This window comes from Gastrolobium bilobum, unplaced genomic scaffold (genome assembly GCF_033153095.1).
Source record: "Gastrolobium bilobum isolate Gb01-03AN ecotype WA unplaced genomic scaffold, APGP_CSIRO_Gbil_v1 utg12810, whole genome shotgun sequence".
NCBI lineage: Eukaryota > Viridiplantae > Streptophyta > Magnoliopsida > Fabales > Fabaceae > Gastrolobium > Gastrolobium bilobum.
Window position 1 is genome coordinate 39,203 of NW_026897312.1, and position 15,425 is coordinate 54,627.

A 15,425-nucleotide genomic window follows, 5' to 3' on the forward strand; every position below is an offset into this window, starting at 1 on the left:
AAAAATATTTCTCACATGAAATAACATTTGAAATTCCATCATAATGTTATTATATACAATATTAAAATAACAAAACTAAAAAGTCGCAATAGGCTACTGCAACCAGTGGCAATTAGAATCAAGAAACGTTTAGAATAATAAAAAAACTTCAATTCAAATAATATATTTTAAAAAAGGGAATGTATCATTGTATCGGTTATGTAACAAGAAAAAAAAATTATTTTCCTACATAGACAACATTTAAAAAAAATAAAAAACAATGCAAGGAGAGAGAAATAAACAATACATGAGACCCATGAAATATTATGTTTCGCAGGAAAATATTTTTTTTCCTATTACACAATCGATATATTTCCCTTTTAAAAATATTAAACTTTAAACAAAAATATTAAAATATAGTTTATTAACCAAAGATCTTTATTTGTTTTTTAAAATAAACTAAGATTTACATAATGCTAAATAAACCAATAGGATAATGTTATTTAACTTATTTTCTTACATCAAAATATATATATATATATATAATATTGGCTATACAAAAAAAAAAAAATATTGAATTCTGAATTGTATGCTAAAGCATATAAAATTATAAAATATGAAGGACAGGTAGAAACAACGTTGTTAGAGAAACAACTGTTCCCTACGCCGCCTGGTATTTTCTGATAAGCTGCTTCTTTCTTCTCTCTCACTCTTTGCCAAAAATAAATAATTAAAAAAATCCTTCTTAATTCTCTATTCAAATCAAACCATGATCTTCAGATAGCATCAAACAGAGCTCTCAAAAGCAGAAAAAAGGTAACAACTTTGCAACCCAAATTGCAATTCTTGTGTCTCTTTTAGTATTTTTCTTTCAATCTGAAAGATACCCATGATTTTGTATTTTTGAAAAAATTAAAAATTTATGGGAAATTCACCCCTTTTTATGTGCCGCCAGAAAACCCTTTTGTTTTTTTTTTTTCTCTCAGGATACCAAATAAGAAGAAAACCCCACTTCCTGAAATTGAAGTTGAAGTGGTTGGAAGGGATACATGGAGAGTAGCAGTGGGAGAGAGAGCAATGGCCGTGTACCACTGTCAGGGGTGGTGGCAGATTGTGTGAAACGGTGGTTCAAGGACACTCTCAAGGAGGCTAAAGCAGGGGACATCAACATGCAGGTGTTGGTGGGTCAGATGTATTACAGTGGCTATGGTGTTCCAAGAGATGCACAGAAGGTGGGGTTGTTTGTTTCCTTGGTGTTTTAATTCTTTCTTCTTCTATGAACTTTCATTAGATTGGGGCTTGTTTGTTAGGGTGTTTGATATTGGGGTGCTCAAGTGCTTGAAAAGGTCAATGTTGCTTGGCCAAAAAAAAAAAAGGAGAATAAGTTGGCCACTATAAACAAATTGGAGAAAACATTAAGTCCTTTCTATGGTCCTAATGCATGTATATATTTATGCGTATCTACTCTAAAATATACTCATTTATTTGCATTTAATTGCATGCTTACATGCCTGACTACATATGATATGACTAGATTCTCTAGAATAGCAATATAAAAATTTCTATCATAAAAAAAATGTTGGCGGCTATAAAAAAAATGAAGAAAACATTAAGTCCTTTCTATGATCCTAATACATGTATATATGTATGTGTGTCTGCACTAAAATATACTCATTTTACATGAATTTAAATGCACATTCCTGTGTACATATATCTAGAATAATGTAACAGTCTAGAACAAGATTTCCAGAATAAATCTAAAACAGAGACAATTGTATTAAATCCAGAAAGATCAACAGTAACAATTACATGAGAAATCCATGGCAGTATTACTCCAATACTTTTCCTAATTACAGAACTGAATGGAAATACAAGAATAAGGAAATTAGAAAGATAGATTCAGAGGAGTTGGAGAGCCCCTGATCTCTCCCAAAGGTCCAAGTTCCATTTGCCCAAAAAGATCCCCCACTCTTTCCACGCTGCTGCCTATTTAACTGAATTCACTAACAAGCTTTCCCTCCAATTGATGAGTCAGCCTTAGGGTAAGTAATCCCCTGCACCCTTGCCTACGTAAACTTACTGTTGAGCCCCTAATATCAGTTATGGGTCGTAACAAATAACAATATAAAAGTTCTACCATGGGTGGATGTAATGACTTGAAAAGTTTTTAATTTGCAATTATAAGGTCAGTTTTTTTTAAAAAAAAAAATTGATGTTAAAACTTAATGTTCTGTGTTTTCAAATTCGTTATTTTAATGTATCATACACAGAAATAATAGCAAAAATGGATGTATATAGTTTCTAGCGTAAAATATATGGATTCTATGAACTCTTAATTGAATATAAAGAGCGTTGGTGTAAATATGGGGTATGATTATGAACAATATGTGAAGTGTGGATGTACTTGTTTTTTCTTTTTCTTTTTCTTTTGGTTTCCAAGGCTGATGTTATTGGTTTGGATGTGAAGGGAAGAATTTGGCTGACTAAAGCATCAAGGATTAGGTCTTCAGTTTGGAAAGTCGGTGATAAGCGTCCAGGTGAACCCTCCCTTGTTTCTAGCAGCATATCATCTTTCGTATCCTTTGTAATTTAGTCTGACTATTTTTGGTTTGGCGTATTTTTGTTAGGTTATAATGCGAGTGATTCTGATTCTGACGAATTGAAGGAGGATTCTTAAGCAGACAAAATTTGATTTCATGCATAAAATTTCTGAAAGGTGAGTTTATCCCAATCTCTGAATACTATCTTAGTGTCATTAGTGACAAACCTTTTTGTGTGCCACATTTACTATCTAATGGAAAAGCTTGAGGCTTTAGTTTTTGGAGATGTATGGTTTATTTCTTTCTACTTAGATCTATGTGTTTTGTATCAGGTAACTCAAATTTATTTCTAACTTGGGAATGCTATAACCTATTTTCTTATTGGTTGTATTTGTGTCATACTTTGAGAATGATGGGTTTTATGTATCAATTCAATTGTGATTCCAGTTCCACGGTATTTTTGTAACATGTGACTGGTGGGTTTTATGTTGAGGTCCAGAAATGTGTTTGGCATAATTAGGCATGTGATGTGACTTCTCCCCCGTAGAGTTGAAGAGTTAATGCATAGTCTACCTGGGAGAGGGGTTTCAGGAATTATTGATGCCGGTATTTGTTTATATTATACTACTAATAACCCTTGGACTTAAAAGGTTAACATGGATTACATGTTCTCTTTTATATTGTTTGCTGTTCCCTTACCTGCTGTGTCATACTTGTAGAATGAGATTATGACATGTAATTAATCACATTTTAAAAAATGAGACATGGTAAAGAATGTCAAGATGCTTAGCTTATTCTTAATTGCTTTGTATCTAATTTGACTGTTGTCAACATTCTCTGGAGAAAAAGCTTTCAACATATGATTTAAAAGCTATATAATTGTACAAAGCAACTAATCTGGTAGGTTGAGTTTGGTTATGGTGCTTTTCATTTCAACCTTCTTGAAGTTTGATAGTGTTTCTGAGAAAGTGTGCTGAAAGTTTTATAGTTGATTAGAAGGGGCTGGGATAGGGGAGCATATAAATTTTGGGTTGACATGCACTCAATTTAAATTTATTTGCACAAAGTGAAAGGATAGCATTGAAGAACAATATTGCATCTCTGTCCTTCAACGTCACAACAAAAAATAAATCATGGCAATTTCACCCTGTTTGAACAGACCAATATGTGCTGTGGTAAAGTCTCTGCAGCATGAAAGCAGCTAAGCAACGGTGTAGATATAATCAATTCTTTCTTTTTATGAGTGCACATAAAATAATAATAATAAGAAAAAAAACTCCCCATTAAACCCTGACTAGTGAGGATAGGGATGAGGGCAATTCTTGTATGTAGTCATACCCTTGCATATTTGCTTTTGTGAGTCTACATAAAAGCCAAACCCCATTTCACAAGGCTCCTGGACTTTTGAGGGTTGATTGGATGGAGTCTTACCCTTGCATTTTTGCTTTGTGAGTCCATAGATTGTAACAAAATATTAGAAGAGTCGTTGGTGGTTCTACCATTTGGAAATGTAATATCCTGATATCAAAGTACATAGTAAAGTACAATGATTCAGTAAGTAGATAATTTTTGGAAACTGATGGGAATACAACATACTAGGTTAGTTTCCCTGAGCCTTAGTTCCAGAAAACATCAACAATAAATGTTTCCGGACGTGAGCTGATGGATTGTTGGAAGGGTTGAATGCCCTTAGTCTTTGCATTCTAGTGCTTCACATTCATAACAGACCACTATTGATTGACATTTTAAACTGCGCTTTCCGGCATATTGATCGTGTGCTCCTTTGTTTTGTAGGTGTGCAGCAGCATCCTGCTTCTTCATGGCCACCATGGATGTTTTTGGTTGCAACTTGCAGTTTTACATTTGCTTTATGATCTCTGGCCTGTATGATTTGCAAGACCTTATTTATTTTTTTCAATCAAGGAAAAAGAAAAGGCAATTTATTACTATTTGAGCAAATTGTTGCTTTGTAATTGAGGGTTGCTTGATATATCATGCAAGTAGAAGAGATAGGTATATAAACTATACATTTTTAACCTGGAATGCACATCATTCCGAAGGCTAAAAAAGTCTCTGGAATTTGGAGCAACATTCAGGCTTCCAAAAGATGTTAATCTCCTAAATTTCAGACAGTCATTCATCAGGTTTCATGGCATGTTCTATTCTTTCCTACCTTTTAGTTAATATCCTACACTAATTGTTGTTAATACGTAATATTAAAACTTTTGTGCATTAGATTTTAGAATGATTGATAAGTGACTGTCTCCAGTGTAAATCTTGAACTACTGACATTGTTCAACAACCGTCATAGTTTGGTTGGTTTTAAAAACTCACTTGTCTTTATATAATCAACCCTTAAAGTGGCCAACTAGCTTACGTAAAATCCAATACTAAGGTTTTACCAAATCAATTCTCATGGCTATGAAGCACCGATACGACACGTGACATGACACGATACTTCGACACGTCAATCTTAAAAAATTATGAATTTCGACACGTTGGGACACGTTTTAATATTAAATAATATTTTTAATTTATATAGTGTATATTTTATTTAATATTTAATAATTTAACAAAAAAATGAAATTAAATTAATAATACCCATCAACACGTTATAAAGATGGAAGCTTTAATAAAAAAAATAAGAAGTGGGATGAGAGAGATATAATATCAGATAGAGAGATCAAATCATATTAGAGAGAGACATCAGAGACAGAGATATAACAAGAGCGTGATAGGAATTGACAACAATGATGCTGAGATGATCTCTTATCTACTTAAGGGGAAAAAAGTCAAAAAAATAAAATTGATATGATCAGGTGGAATCTTTATTAATATATTTTAATTTTTTTTAAAAAAAAAATTTTAAAAAAAAATTTAAAAAAAATTTAAAAAAAATTACGAAAATGCCGGTCAAATTCGCGTGTTGGAAAAAGTTGACCGCGTGTCCGGCATCGTGTCGGAGCGTGTCGGACACGACTCTCCCTGATTTTACAAGTGTCCATGCTTCCTTGCTTCCTTGCTCATGGACCAAAACTTTCCTCACGTCCCTTCCATTAAAATTATTATTTATTTTTTTAGGTAAAGCCATAGTCTATTTTTTTTGGTATCCTAAGCCATAGTCTATTTGATTCAGCTAAGATATGTCAAATTTTATCTTACATAACTTTAACAACCCAAGTAAAAATTTAAACGGGTTCAATATTATAATAAAAACCAATCTAAGTTTTAAAGAGTAAAAACAACTGTTTCACCATTCTACCCTGCCGATAAATCTTTACCGTTCAACTCAAAAACATTTTAGTTACTTGACTTTTGAGTCATGAAGTTAATCGTAGCTTCTCTATAATGTCCAAATTGGCTTTGCATGGTAACGGGCAAAAGGTGTTGATGAAGCTACTTAAACGTCCAATTAGCAGAAAATGAAAGTGGAAAACAAGCATCAAGTCAAAGAAAATGACTCAAAGTACCCATCATATTGTGGCTCCAAAATTCTAACTTTTAACCACTGCGCAGAAATCAACAAAAGTGATCACTAACAAAATCATATGATATTTAATTCAAGTTCTGAAAAAATATATTTTTCAGAAATAGAATGCCTTGAGTGATATTTCCATGCATTATATTGTTAAGAATAATGACTCCCATGTTTGTTGACCAGAAACATTATTGACAATGACTCCACTTGCTGGTGGCTGGTGGTGGTCAATGGGGAAAATTTTAAAATGTTCGGGACTACCAAATTTTTTGGTGTTCCTTTTTCTTTTCTGTTAAAAAAAATTACTTGTAAACCCTTCTCTTTCTTTATATTTTTCTCTCAATCCCCTTTTATTTTCCCTCTTTAGCAGGGTGCACCGTGCTCTCAGACTACAAAAGAAACGCTCGGTCAATGGTGACGGCCTAGAATGAATCTTTGGATTCAGTACATCCCACCAATAGAAATATTACATGTCAGCTAAAGTTTTTTTTTCTCTGCCAAATGTTTTTCTCTCTCCTATGATGTGTAATATTCTCATGCCATGGGAATATAGCAAACCAACCACCCTAATAGGAATGAAAGTGTGTAAATGTTGGACAAAAGTTACTCCTAATAATCATTTTATAAAGACTTACGGCTCAAAAGAGGCATGAAGTAAAATCTACCTGGCTATGGCCATGTGTAAAAAAACCTTTAACAAATATTTTTGAAGGTATAACTATAAACAGTTTGAAACAGCAGAGAATTATTTGGGAACACAGAAGATCAAAAGATTCCAAAATTGGATTGTCTGCTGTGACTAGATATCATATTAGATTGCATGGCTGAATATGCTCATCCACAAGAAGATTTACACTACAGATTTTATCGAAATGAAAAATTCCAAACATATTCTTGGCAATCAAGAAGCTGTTGAAGCCCTGAAAGTTGAAGGGGCACTACCATTTGCGTTGAATAATCATCATGCACTAATTATGATAACCAAAATTAAATAACCGAGAGAGTGAGAGAGAGAACACCAAACAAAACTGCTTATGGAAATACATATTTGAAACAACACCCGTAAGATCATGAAATGACACAAGTTTCTGTTCATACTTTTAACAATGGCTCTTCAATCTCATGATCTCTACAAAAAACCAAAATAGCACTGAAATCTTCATTCAACATAATTGGTACACATTACCAAAATTGGTCGTATAGTGTTCTTTGGATAATTATTTAAAAAAAAATAAAAATAAAAATCTTCATAGTGAAATGACAAGTACCTATAAATTTCATATGGTACATTCTGCTTAACCAGGTGAATCACAGATTGACCTTCTCCAAGTACCATTTGTAGGTGTCAACAAGCCCATCCTTGAGTGAGATTTTTGGTGTCCAACCCAAACCTGCAAGTTTGGAGCTATCCATCAGCTTTCTTGGAGTCCCATCAGGCTTAGTAGTATCCCAAACAAGATCCCCTTCAAATCCCACCACTTCCTTCATCAACTCAGCCAATTCCTTAATAGTAACCTCCTTTCCACTCCCTACATTCAAATGCTCCAATCCACTGTACTTCTCCATCATGAAGACAACCGCGTCTGCCAAATCCTCAACGTGCAAAAACTCCCTCAATGGACTCCCTGTACCCCACACCACCACCTCCTTGGCACATTTGACCTTTGCCTCATGAAACCTTCTCATCAAAGCAGGTAAAACATGCGAATTTTCAGGATGAAAATTGTCATTTGGTCCATATAAGTTGGTTGGCATTCCTGAAATTGCATCCCATTTATACTGAATCCTATAAGCCTGGCACATTTTGATCCCAGCAATCTTGGCGATTGCATACCATTCATTTGTGGGCTCTAAGGGGCCAGTAAGCAAAGCATCTTCTGGGATAGGTTGGGGTGCAAACTTGGGGTAAATGCAAGAGGAACCCAAAAACAATAGCTTCTTAGCACCATGGCGATAAGCAGAATCGATGACATTGGTCTGGATCTGGAGGTTGATGGAAATGAAATCAGCAGGGTAGGTGTTGTTGGCATGGATGCCACCAACTTTGGCTGCAGCTACAATGACAAATTCAGGCTTTTCAGAGGCAAAGAAGGCTTCAACATCAGATTGGCGAGTGAGATCAAGCTCAGCATGAGAACACAAGATTAGATTAGTGAACCCAAGTTGGGTCAGCTTGCGAACAATGGCTGAGCCAACAAGACCCCGGTGACCAGCAACAAAAACCTTAGCAGATTTGTCAGCCAGAAATGAATTAGATGACAATGCCGCTGCAAACACACAGACACACACACAAAAAGAAATAAATAAAATAATATAAAATCAGCAATTCAGATATTCAAAATCCAAGATGGAAAATTTTCTTTTTTGGTTAGAATATTTGCCAGAATGAGTTGACATTGTTATTGTTACTGACTCTTAGACCACTATGACTTATCAAACAACCACCCTGATCAAATTCTGGTTATATTGAGTCAAATTTTTCTGGGTGTGTAGCATTACTCATCAAAGAATTAAGAGATTCAATTCAAGTTGGGATCTGAAAGAGCCTCAATGACTAATTTTCTAAGCAATGAAACATAGGGAAGACATGAATAATAAAGAGAAGAAGAACCGTTGTTGTTGTCTTGGCTTCCCATATTTGGGTGTGGAGCAAGATTTGTTGGTTGATACAGCAGATGAACTATTCCCTCCTTCAAATTCAAATCAAACCTGAAACTAATCAATAACATGAACAAGTTATCAAAGCACGAGAATTTACACATAACAACAGCACCACCACCACCACCACCCCCATCAATCAACGGCACCTTGAGATTATGATTTCGAATTTGAACAGAAAACCCACTTCCAAAACGACGAAATGACACGAGGGGTGGAGGAAAAATCGAAACTTTACCTCGAATCCAAAGCAAAAAGGAACCAGAAGCTCTTATTGAGAAGCTAAAATGAATGAATGGGTTTGTGATAAAAGGAAAAAAGGTCCAGCGATATGAAAGAATCCGATCCACGGGGGATCTGTTGGATCGGACTCCGGTGGTGGTAGCTCAGATCTATTGGATTCCGGCGAAGATCAAATCCCTACTACTCTAACGCTCAGATCTTTTCATTTTTCACTTCATATACGTGACGTTATCTTTTGTAATATTGTGTCACCACTTGAAACATTTCATGGGAACATACATATTCTTTTTAGCGGGCGTTTCTTAAAACAGAATTTTTTTTATTCGAAAATTATATTTTTTGGGAATATGGTAAAAAAAAAAAATTTCCCGAGAATGTTATTAAAAAAATATTTGCTACGGCAAATTTTTCTATGAAATATTGAGTTAATTTTTTTAATATTATATTTGGTAAAGTGAAAAATATTGTTGGGAATCTGGCCAAAATCACAAAATTATCCATCTTTAAATATTGAATCTCTTTTGCCGTGAAAGGAAGAAATTTGTTACGTAAGCACTTGATGGGCGTTACACACTAGCAGTTGCTTATGTATGTCCAGCCACTTAAAAATACAGGAACAACTCTGAGAAAATTCATTGAACTTGAAGCACCAATTGAATCTTCCCTATACACTTCAACTAATGCAACGCCAGAGCTATATGCTTTTACTGAGAAGACCATGTCCCAATTCTCATTCTCTTCGCCATCTATGTCACAACGCATTGATACAACTGAAAACTTTTCTCCAACTCCCTCTCCTCCCAGCTATAGTAAGTTCCAAGCAAATCATAGGAAATTTAGCACTAGTTCTTCTAAAAAGGTTGAAGAAAAACCACTGGTACTTGTTATAGGAACAATATCATCATTAGGTACTCCACAAAATGCCCTCCTCGTTCTATTGAAAGGTCTGAAATATCAGCAGATCCCACAACTTCGTTTTGGCACTTTCCAACACTTACAAGTGGAGAGGGAGTTGCTGAAGAACAAATCAATTTGGAAAGAGCAACGATATGTTTCTGTGATGCAAGACATTTTTTTCACACAACTCATAACCTAGTTCATAGGCATTTTTGTCTGAGGAAATTGTGGATCTTTTCTTCTAGCGTGGGAAAAAAATACCATAGGTGAGATGGTATTTTAGTTTTGAAATGTGTAGTGTAAAATGGAACGATGTGAAAAAAATTTCTTGGGAATATTTTTATGTTTCCTCCTACCGAACATGGAATTTTTTTTTGTCTCATCCCACTTTCTCAGGATTTCAAAAAGAATCCTCATACCAAACAGCCCCTTAAGGGCCTTATTAATCTCTTACAATAAGATAGAAACTCTCTCATGCTATAGATGTAATCATGTTTGAGAATCACCTACTCATAAACAAAGAAAAAGAAGCAATACATGTACGATGTATGTGTAGGAGAGATCCAACAACAAGAGAGTATATTTTCTTTTCTTTTAATGATATAAGAATAAGAAATCATATATTTAATGTAGATCATTGATCCACTTCTATTTAGGGCGATAATTCTTGATTACATATGCTGACATGACATAAGCATGATGCAAAATCTGTGTTTGAGTTCATCTATATTTAAATGGGGCAAGATATTCTTACATTATGTAAGAATAAGAAGTTGTTCGATCTTAGTGGATTGGAGATGTCCAATCAGAGATTGATATATTGTTGTAGCCTGTAGGATTAACGTTCTCTCTCAGGTATCTATGGAGGAGATGCCCTAGAGGATAGCATATCAATGTGCATTGTAATAGATGGCGTAGCCAAGGCGTGAGGTGTGTGCACAATAACAACCAAGAGAGAGAAAGTTCAAAAGCGAGTACTTATAGGCATAGCCTCCTATTTATAGAGAGTTTAGCTAGTAGTAGAGAAATTGTGGACCTCTTGGGAATATTAGGGCCTAATGCTTGATCCACTGAAGATATGATAAGATTGATATCTCTTTGAGGTTCTTTCATATTTCTCTCTTAGTTGTTTACCCTTATTGGGCTCTAGGGCCACAGTTTTCCCTCAGTCCGGTAGTTTGGGTGTCCGGCTGCCGGGCTGCAGTTCTTTTGCTACATTTGTGCCGTGTTTGAGGTGCCTTGTTTTGAACTCTTTCCTTGCACCTTCTATTGTGTTCGAATTCGTTCTACGAAGATCATATTTTGCTCTGTGGCTAGCTTAAACTGTTCATTTGGCATCCCAGCTATGTTCGAGTCTGTGCTGAATGGCTTCTCACTAGTATGGCGCTATCTGAGTTCTGACTCGATTATTGGTTTTCAATGCCAGATTGTGAGTTGTTAATCCAGTGTTTCCTTCTCCGACCTTCTTTGCAGAGGTTTGGATTTGGAGTGGCTGTTTTTTCTCTAGACCGCCTTGTCTGAGGTCGTGAGCCACCCTGTCTGAGCTGAACGGGAGTAGTGGTCTTCTGGCTTTCCTTGCTTCGCTTGCACTCTTGTGATTTTTTCCTAGCCCGTTACCCTCAACCCATGCTTGTTAGCTGGGCTATCAAGTTTGTGCCGTATAACGGCCATTGGCCTTCGACGTCCCATTCTGATGGTTATGCCTTTGCACGTCGACTTAGGATTGCTCTCTGCACGACCATTTTGTGAATGCCCATATTCTTGGTACTGGCCAATTTGGAGAGGATGTCTGCCATCCTATTCTCATTCCCGAGAATGTAAGTGATCACTACTTCTGCAAACTCGATCAGCAATTCTCTCACTTAGCTCAAGTACTTAGCTATTAAAGGCCCCTTAGCTTGATATTTCCTTTCAACTTAGGATGTGATGAGCTGGGAGTCGCTGAACACTTTTATCTTTTTAGCTCCATGTTCCCTTGCCTGAAGCATCCCAGCAATGAAGGCCTCATACTCGGCCTGATTGTTGGAGGTAGGGAAACCCAAGAGGAGGAAGTGTTCAATTAAGACTACCTCCAAGCTTTTGACAATAATCTTGGCTTCACTTCTTCTCGCATTTGAGTAGTCGTCCACATAGACCGTCCACATGTCTATCAGTTTTGGGTCTCCTTCTTTGGCTGGGGTTATCTTCCTTACAGAATCAGCCAAGGCTTGTGACAAGATGTCATGTCGAGATTCATATGTAAGATCAAACTCAGAGAGTCCTATTGCCTAACTTATCATTCTCCCTGCTAAGTCAAGCTTATGTAGAAATTGCTTGATGGGCTGGTTATTTCTAACTATGACATGGTGCCCCTAGAAATAGGGGCGTAGTCTTTTAGTCACGGTGAGGAGTGTGAATGCAACCTTATCTAGCTTCTGGTATCTTAATTCGGGTCCCTGAAGTGCTCAGCTGACAAAATATATTGAGGCTTGCCCTTTTTCAGTCTCACGCACTAGGGTTGTGCTTACTGCCTTTTCTCCCATTGATAAATATAGCACCAATGTTTCTCTGGGTTCTGGCTTAGACAAGATGGGTGGGGTTGCTAAACATTTCTTTATTTTGTCAAATATTTCCTCGCATTCTCTACTCTATCCATGCTCTGCCTTTTTCTTCAATAACTTAAAAAATGGTAGTGCTTTTTCTGCTGAGTTTGGCAAGAACTTGGTGAGAGCAGCCAAACGCCCTATCAACTGCTAAACTTTATTCTCATTTCTGTGATCCTTCATATCCAGGATCGCCTACACTTGTCTGGGTTGACCTAAATTCCTCTATTGGTGAGTATGAAGCCTAGAAACTTTCCTGCAGGAACTCCGCATGCGCACTTGGCCGGATTAAGGAGAATGTGGTCAGCTCAGAGTTATGCAAATGTTTGTGCTAAGTCATCCACATGATCTGCCAGCTTAGCCGACTAGAATATCATGTCATCTATATAAACCTCAACGTTTTTGCCAATCTAGGCTTCGAAAATGTGGTTCATCATTCTCTGATACATCGCCCCGGTATCCATTAACCCAAAAGGCATGAAGTTATAACAATAATTGGCCCTCTCCGTGATGAAGATAATCTTTTCTTGATTCGCGGAGTGCATGGGGATCTAGTTGTACCCGTAATATGTATCCATAAAGGATAAAAGTCGAAAACCAGAGTTATCTACCAACTGATCTATGTTGGGCATGGGGTACGAATCTATGGGACACACTTTGTTGAGGACATCATTCAGTTAGCACAGACTTATCATTTTCTGCTTGGCTTCTTCACCTTCACCACGTTAAAGAGCTAGATTGTATATTGAATTTCTCTAATGAAGTCAACCTCCAACAGCTCTTTAACGTGTTCTTCTAGGGCCTGTTGTCTTTCGGGTCCGAGCTTCATTTTCTTCTGTGACATTGGGGTGGTATCTAGGTAGATGGCAAGCTTATGACAACAAAAGCTGAGGTTAATCCCCAATTTTTTTTTATCTCCAACCAAATACATCATTATTTTCTTCAAGGAAGGCAGCTATATAACATTTCAAGTTAGGCTCTAAAGCCCTCCCTATCTTCGTGTTTTGTCTGGGTTCATCCCCTAGAACCAACTCTACCAACTCGCTGTTTGGCTCTGGCCTTGACATATAATTATCCTCCCTTACTTCTTGCTTAACCATGTTTACCACCTTCTCGAACAGTCATTTTCTTTTTTCGGGATCTTTTCCCTAGGTCAAACCTTGGATGGGGAGGACAGGTCACCTTCATTTATCTTCATGGTTTCATAATAACATTCACTAGACTGCTTCTGATCTCCCTTTATGATTACAAACTCGTTCTTCGAGCTCACCATCTTCAACGATTGATGCTTGGTGGATATTTATCCCATTTGTGTATACCAGGTTGGCCAATTATTATATTATATAGGGAGGGGAAGTCTGCAACAATGAATTGAACTCTGCCCGATTTCAATGATTCCTTTGTCCTTAATGTTAGCATGAGGTTGTTGTGAACAAGGCAAGTGCATCGGTCATATCAGTAATAAAGTGTATACGTAACAGTATTGTTCCCACGAAGATTAGATTTTCAAGCACTAGTTCACTATTTTTACTTAAGTGAGACAATTCGAATAAGATATTTGATAAAAATTAATTAATAATTATAATAAAGCCAGAACAAAACGCAAAGTCAAATATTCAAGCAATCAAAAAAAGCGTAGTTAGGGATTCTACTTCCCCTAATCTCCCCTTTTATGTTATGAATTAAACATTTGTATCAATGGAAATTGAACATTAAGCAAAGACACATTCATTCAATATAAAAAGGGAAAATTACATTAAAGATTGATTGAAAAACATAAAGATTCAATTAGGTTCAATTTAGCGATAACTACAAAAAAAACTAGCCTAACATAGTGGAATCAAGAAAAAAAAAAAGCTTCCCCAAACTCCATTGGTGTGATGGCGCGGTGAATCTTCAAGAATCCCAGCATAATCTTGACTCTGACTCGTCTCCGGCTATCAAAAGCATGAAGAACACGCTTTTCCGATAAAATTATGCCTCTAGTGTCAAGTGTTATGAGTTTCCTCTGAAAAATAGGTCAAATATCTGTAGGAACACTAACTTTGGGTGAAAATCCTGTCATGGGCCTTAATTGGGTCACAACTGGGCGTTAAAACGGGTTGGAAAGCGTTAAAACGCACTATTTTGATAGCAAAAATATGGTTTCACATTTCAGGCATAACTTGATCCATACTTGTCTGATTGATGTGATCTTGGTCTCGTTGGAAAGATAAAAGAAAGATCTACAATTTCCATAAAGAACAAGATCCAAATCCATCATATTTGATACCAAAAATTGGCTGAAAGACAGCTTCAAGAAGATTTTTACTAATTGGTTGCTCCTCATTTATCCTTTTTAGTCCTTCTAGCTTAACCATTGCTCCAATATTCCAATTTAACTCAATTGTCCTACAAAATACGCAAAAATCATTCATATAAGTCAATATTTCAAATTCCATCATTTTTAGTCAAATAACTCTAAGTTTTCATGTTTTTGACTAGATATAAGAGTGATTTTAGTCTTTAAAAAAATGATAAACTATGAGTTTATCAATCCTTCTGGGTAGTGACTGTTGATGATTGGATCTGTGAACGGACTGTTATTGTATATGTCTAGGAGGAAGCATATTCTGATTGTGCCACCATTGGCTCAGATTCTGCTATCGTCTTGCCCCTCTTCTTCATTTCGGCCTTAGGCATCGCCACTTCCTCTATCATCATTTAGGTCGCGGCATCACCCCCTTCATTAGTGCGACATCTATCCTCATCTCGGCAATTTTGCTTATAGGCTTGTCGTTCATCCCGACCCTAATCTCTTGCTCATTGGGCATGTTCCCAGCCTTTTCTCTATTGACGTTCCAGCTTGCTGCGCTAGAGAATTCAATTTTCCAGCTCACTTATCCTCTGAGCATCCATTCGACTTTGGATCACGTACCTATTCTACATCTCCCGCATTCGCCACAAGATGGCATGAAGGGCGGTTTGAGCTATGAAGTTGTCAGTGTCTTGCAGCGGGTTCGGGTTGTGGTCTAGCCGGGGTGGAAGCGGAGTCCGACATGGCATCAC

The 15,425-nt window shown here is 36.5% G+C and overlaps 2 protein-coding genes across 5 annotated transcripts; one reads left to right on the forward strand and one right to left on the reverse strand.

Annotated features, from left to right (window-relative positions):
- Positions 1-630: 630 nt before the first annotated feature.
- LOC133305896 (uncharacterized) lies at positions 631-4,665 on the forward strand. 2 transcript variants are annotated; one of them, XM_061506147.1, is made up of 5 exons: positions 631-795; positions 935-1,211; positions 2,447-2,516; positions 2,607-2,695; positions 4,314-4,665. In XM_061506147.1, exons 2-4 carry the CDS (start codon positions 1,029-1,031, stop codon positions 2,654-2,656), a joined length of 303 nt encoding a protein of 100 aa, XP_061362131.1. In that variant the 5' UTR covers positions 631-795; positions 935-1,028; the 3' UTR covers positions 2,657-2,695; positions 4,314-4,665. The 2 variants fall into 2 exon arrangements, with proteins under 2 accessions (XP_061362131.1, XP_061362132.1); XM_061506148.1 differs by having other exon boundaries at positions 966-1,211.
- Positions 4,666-7,127: 2,462 nt separating this feature from the next.
- Positions 7,128-9,129, reverse strand: LOC133305894 (putative GDP-L-fucose synthase 2). Of its 3 annotated transcripts, none has more exons than XM_061506144.1 (3): positions 8,894-9,129; positions 8,609-8,687; positions 7,128-8,264 (listed from the first exon to the last, which is right to left on the reverse strand). In XM_061506144.1, exons 2-3 carry the CDS (start codon positions 8,631-8,633, stop codon positions 7,306-7,308), a joined length of 984 nt encoding a protein of 327 aa, XP_061362128.1. In that variant the 5' UTR covers positions 8,634-8,687; positions 8,894-9,129; the 3' UTR covers positions 7,128-7,305. The 3 variants fall into 3 exon arrangements, with proteins under 3 accessions (XP_061362128.1, XP_061362127.1, XP_061362126.1); XM_061506143.1 differs by having other exon boundaries at positions 8,609-8,706; XM_061506142.1 differs by having other exon boundaries at positions 8,609-8,712.
- Between the last annotated feature and the right edge of the window lie 6,296 nt (positions 9,130-15,425).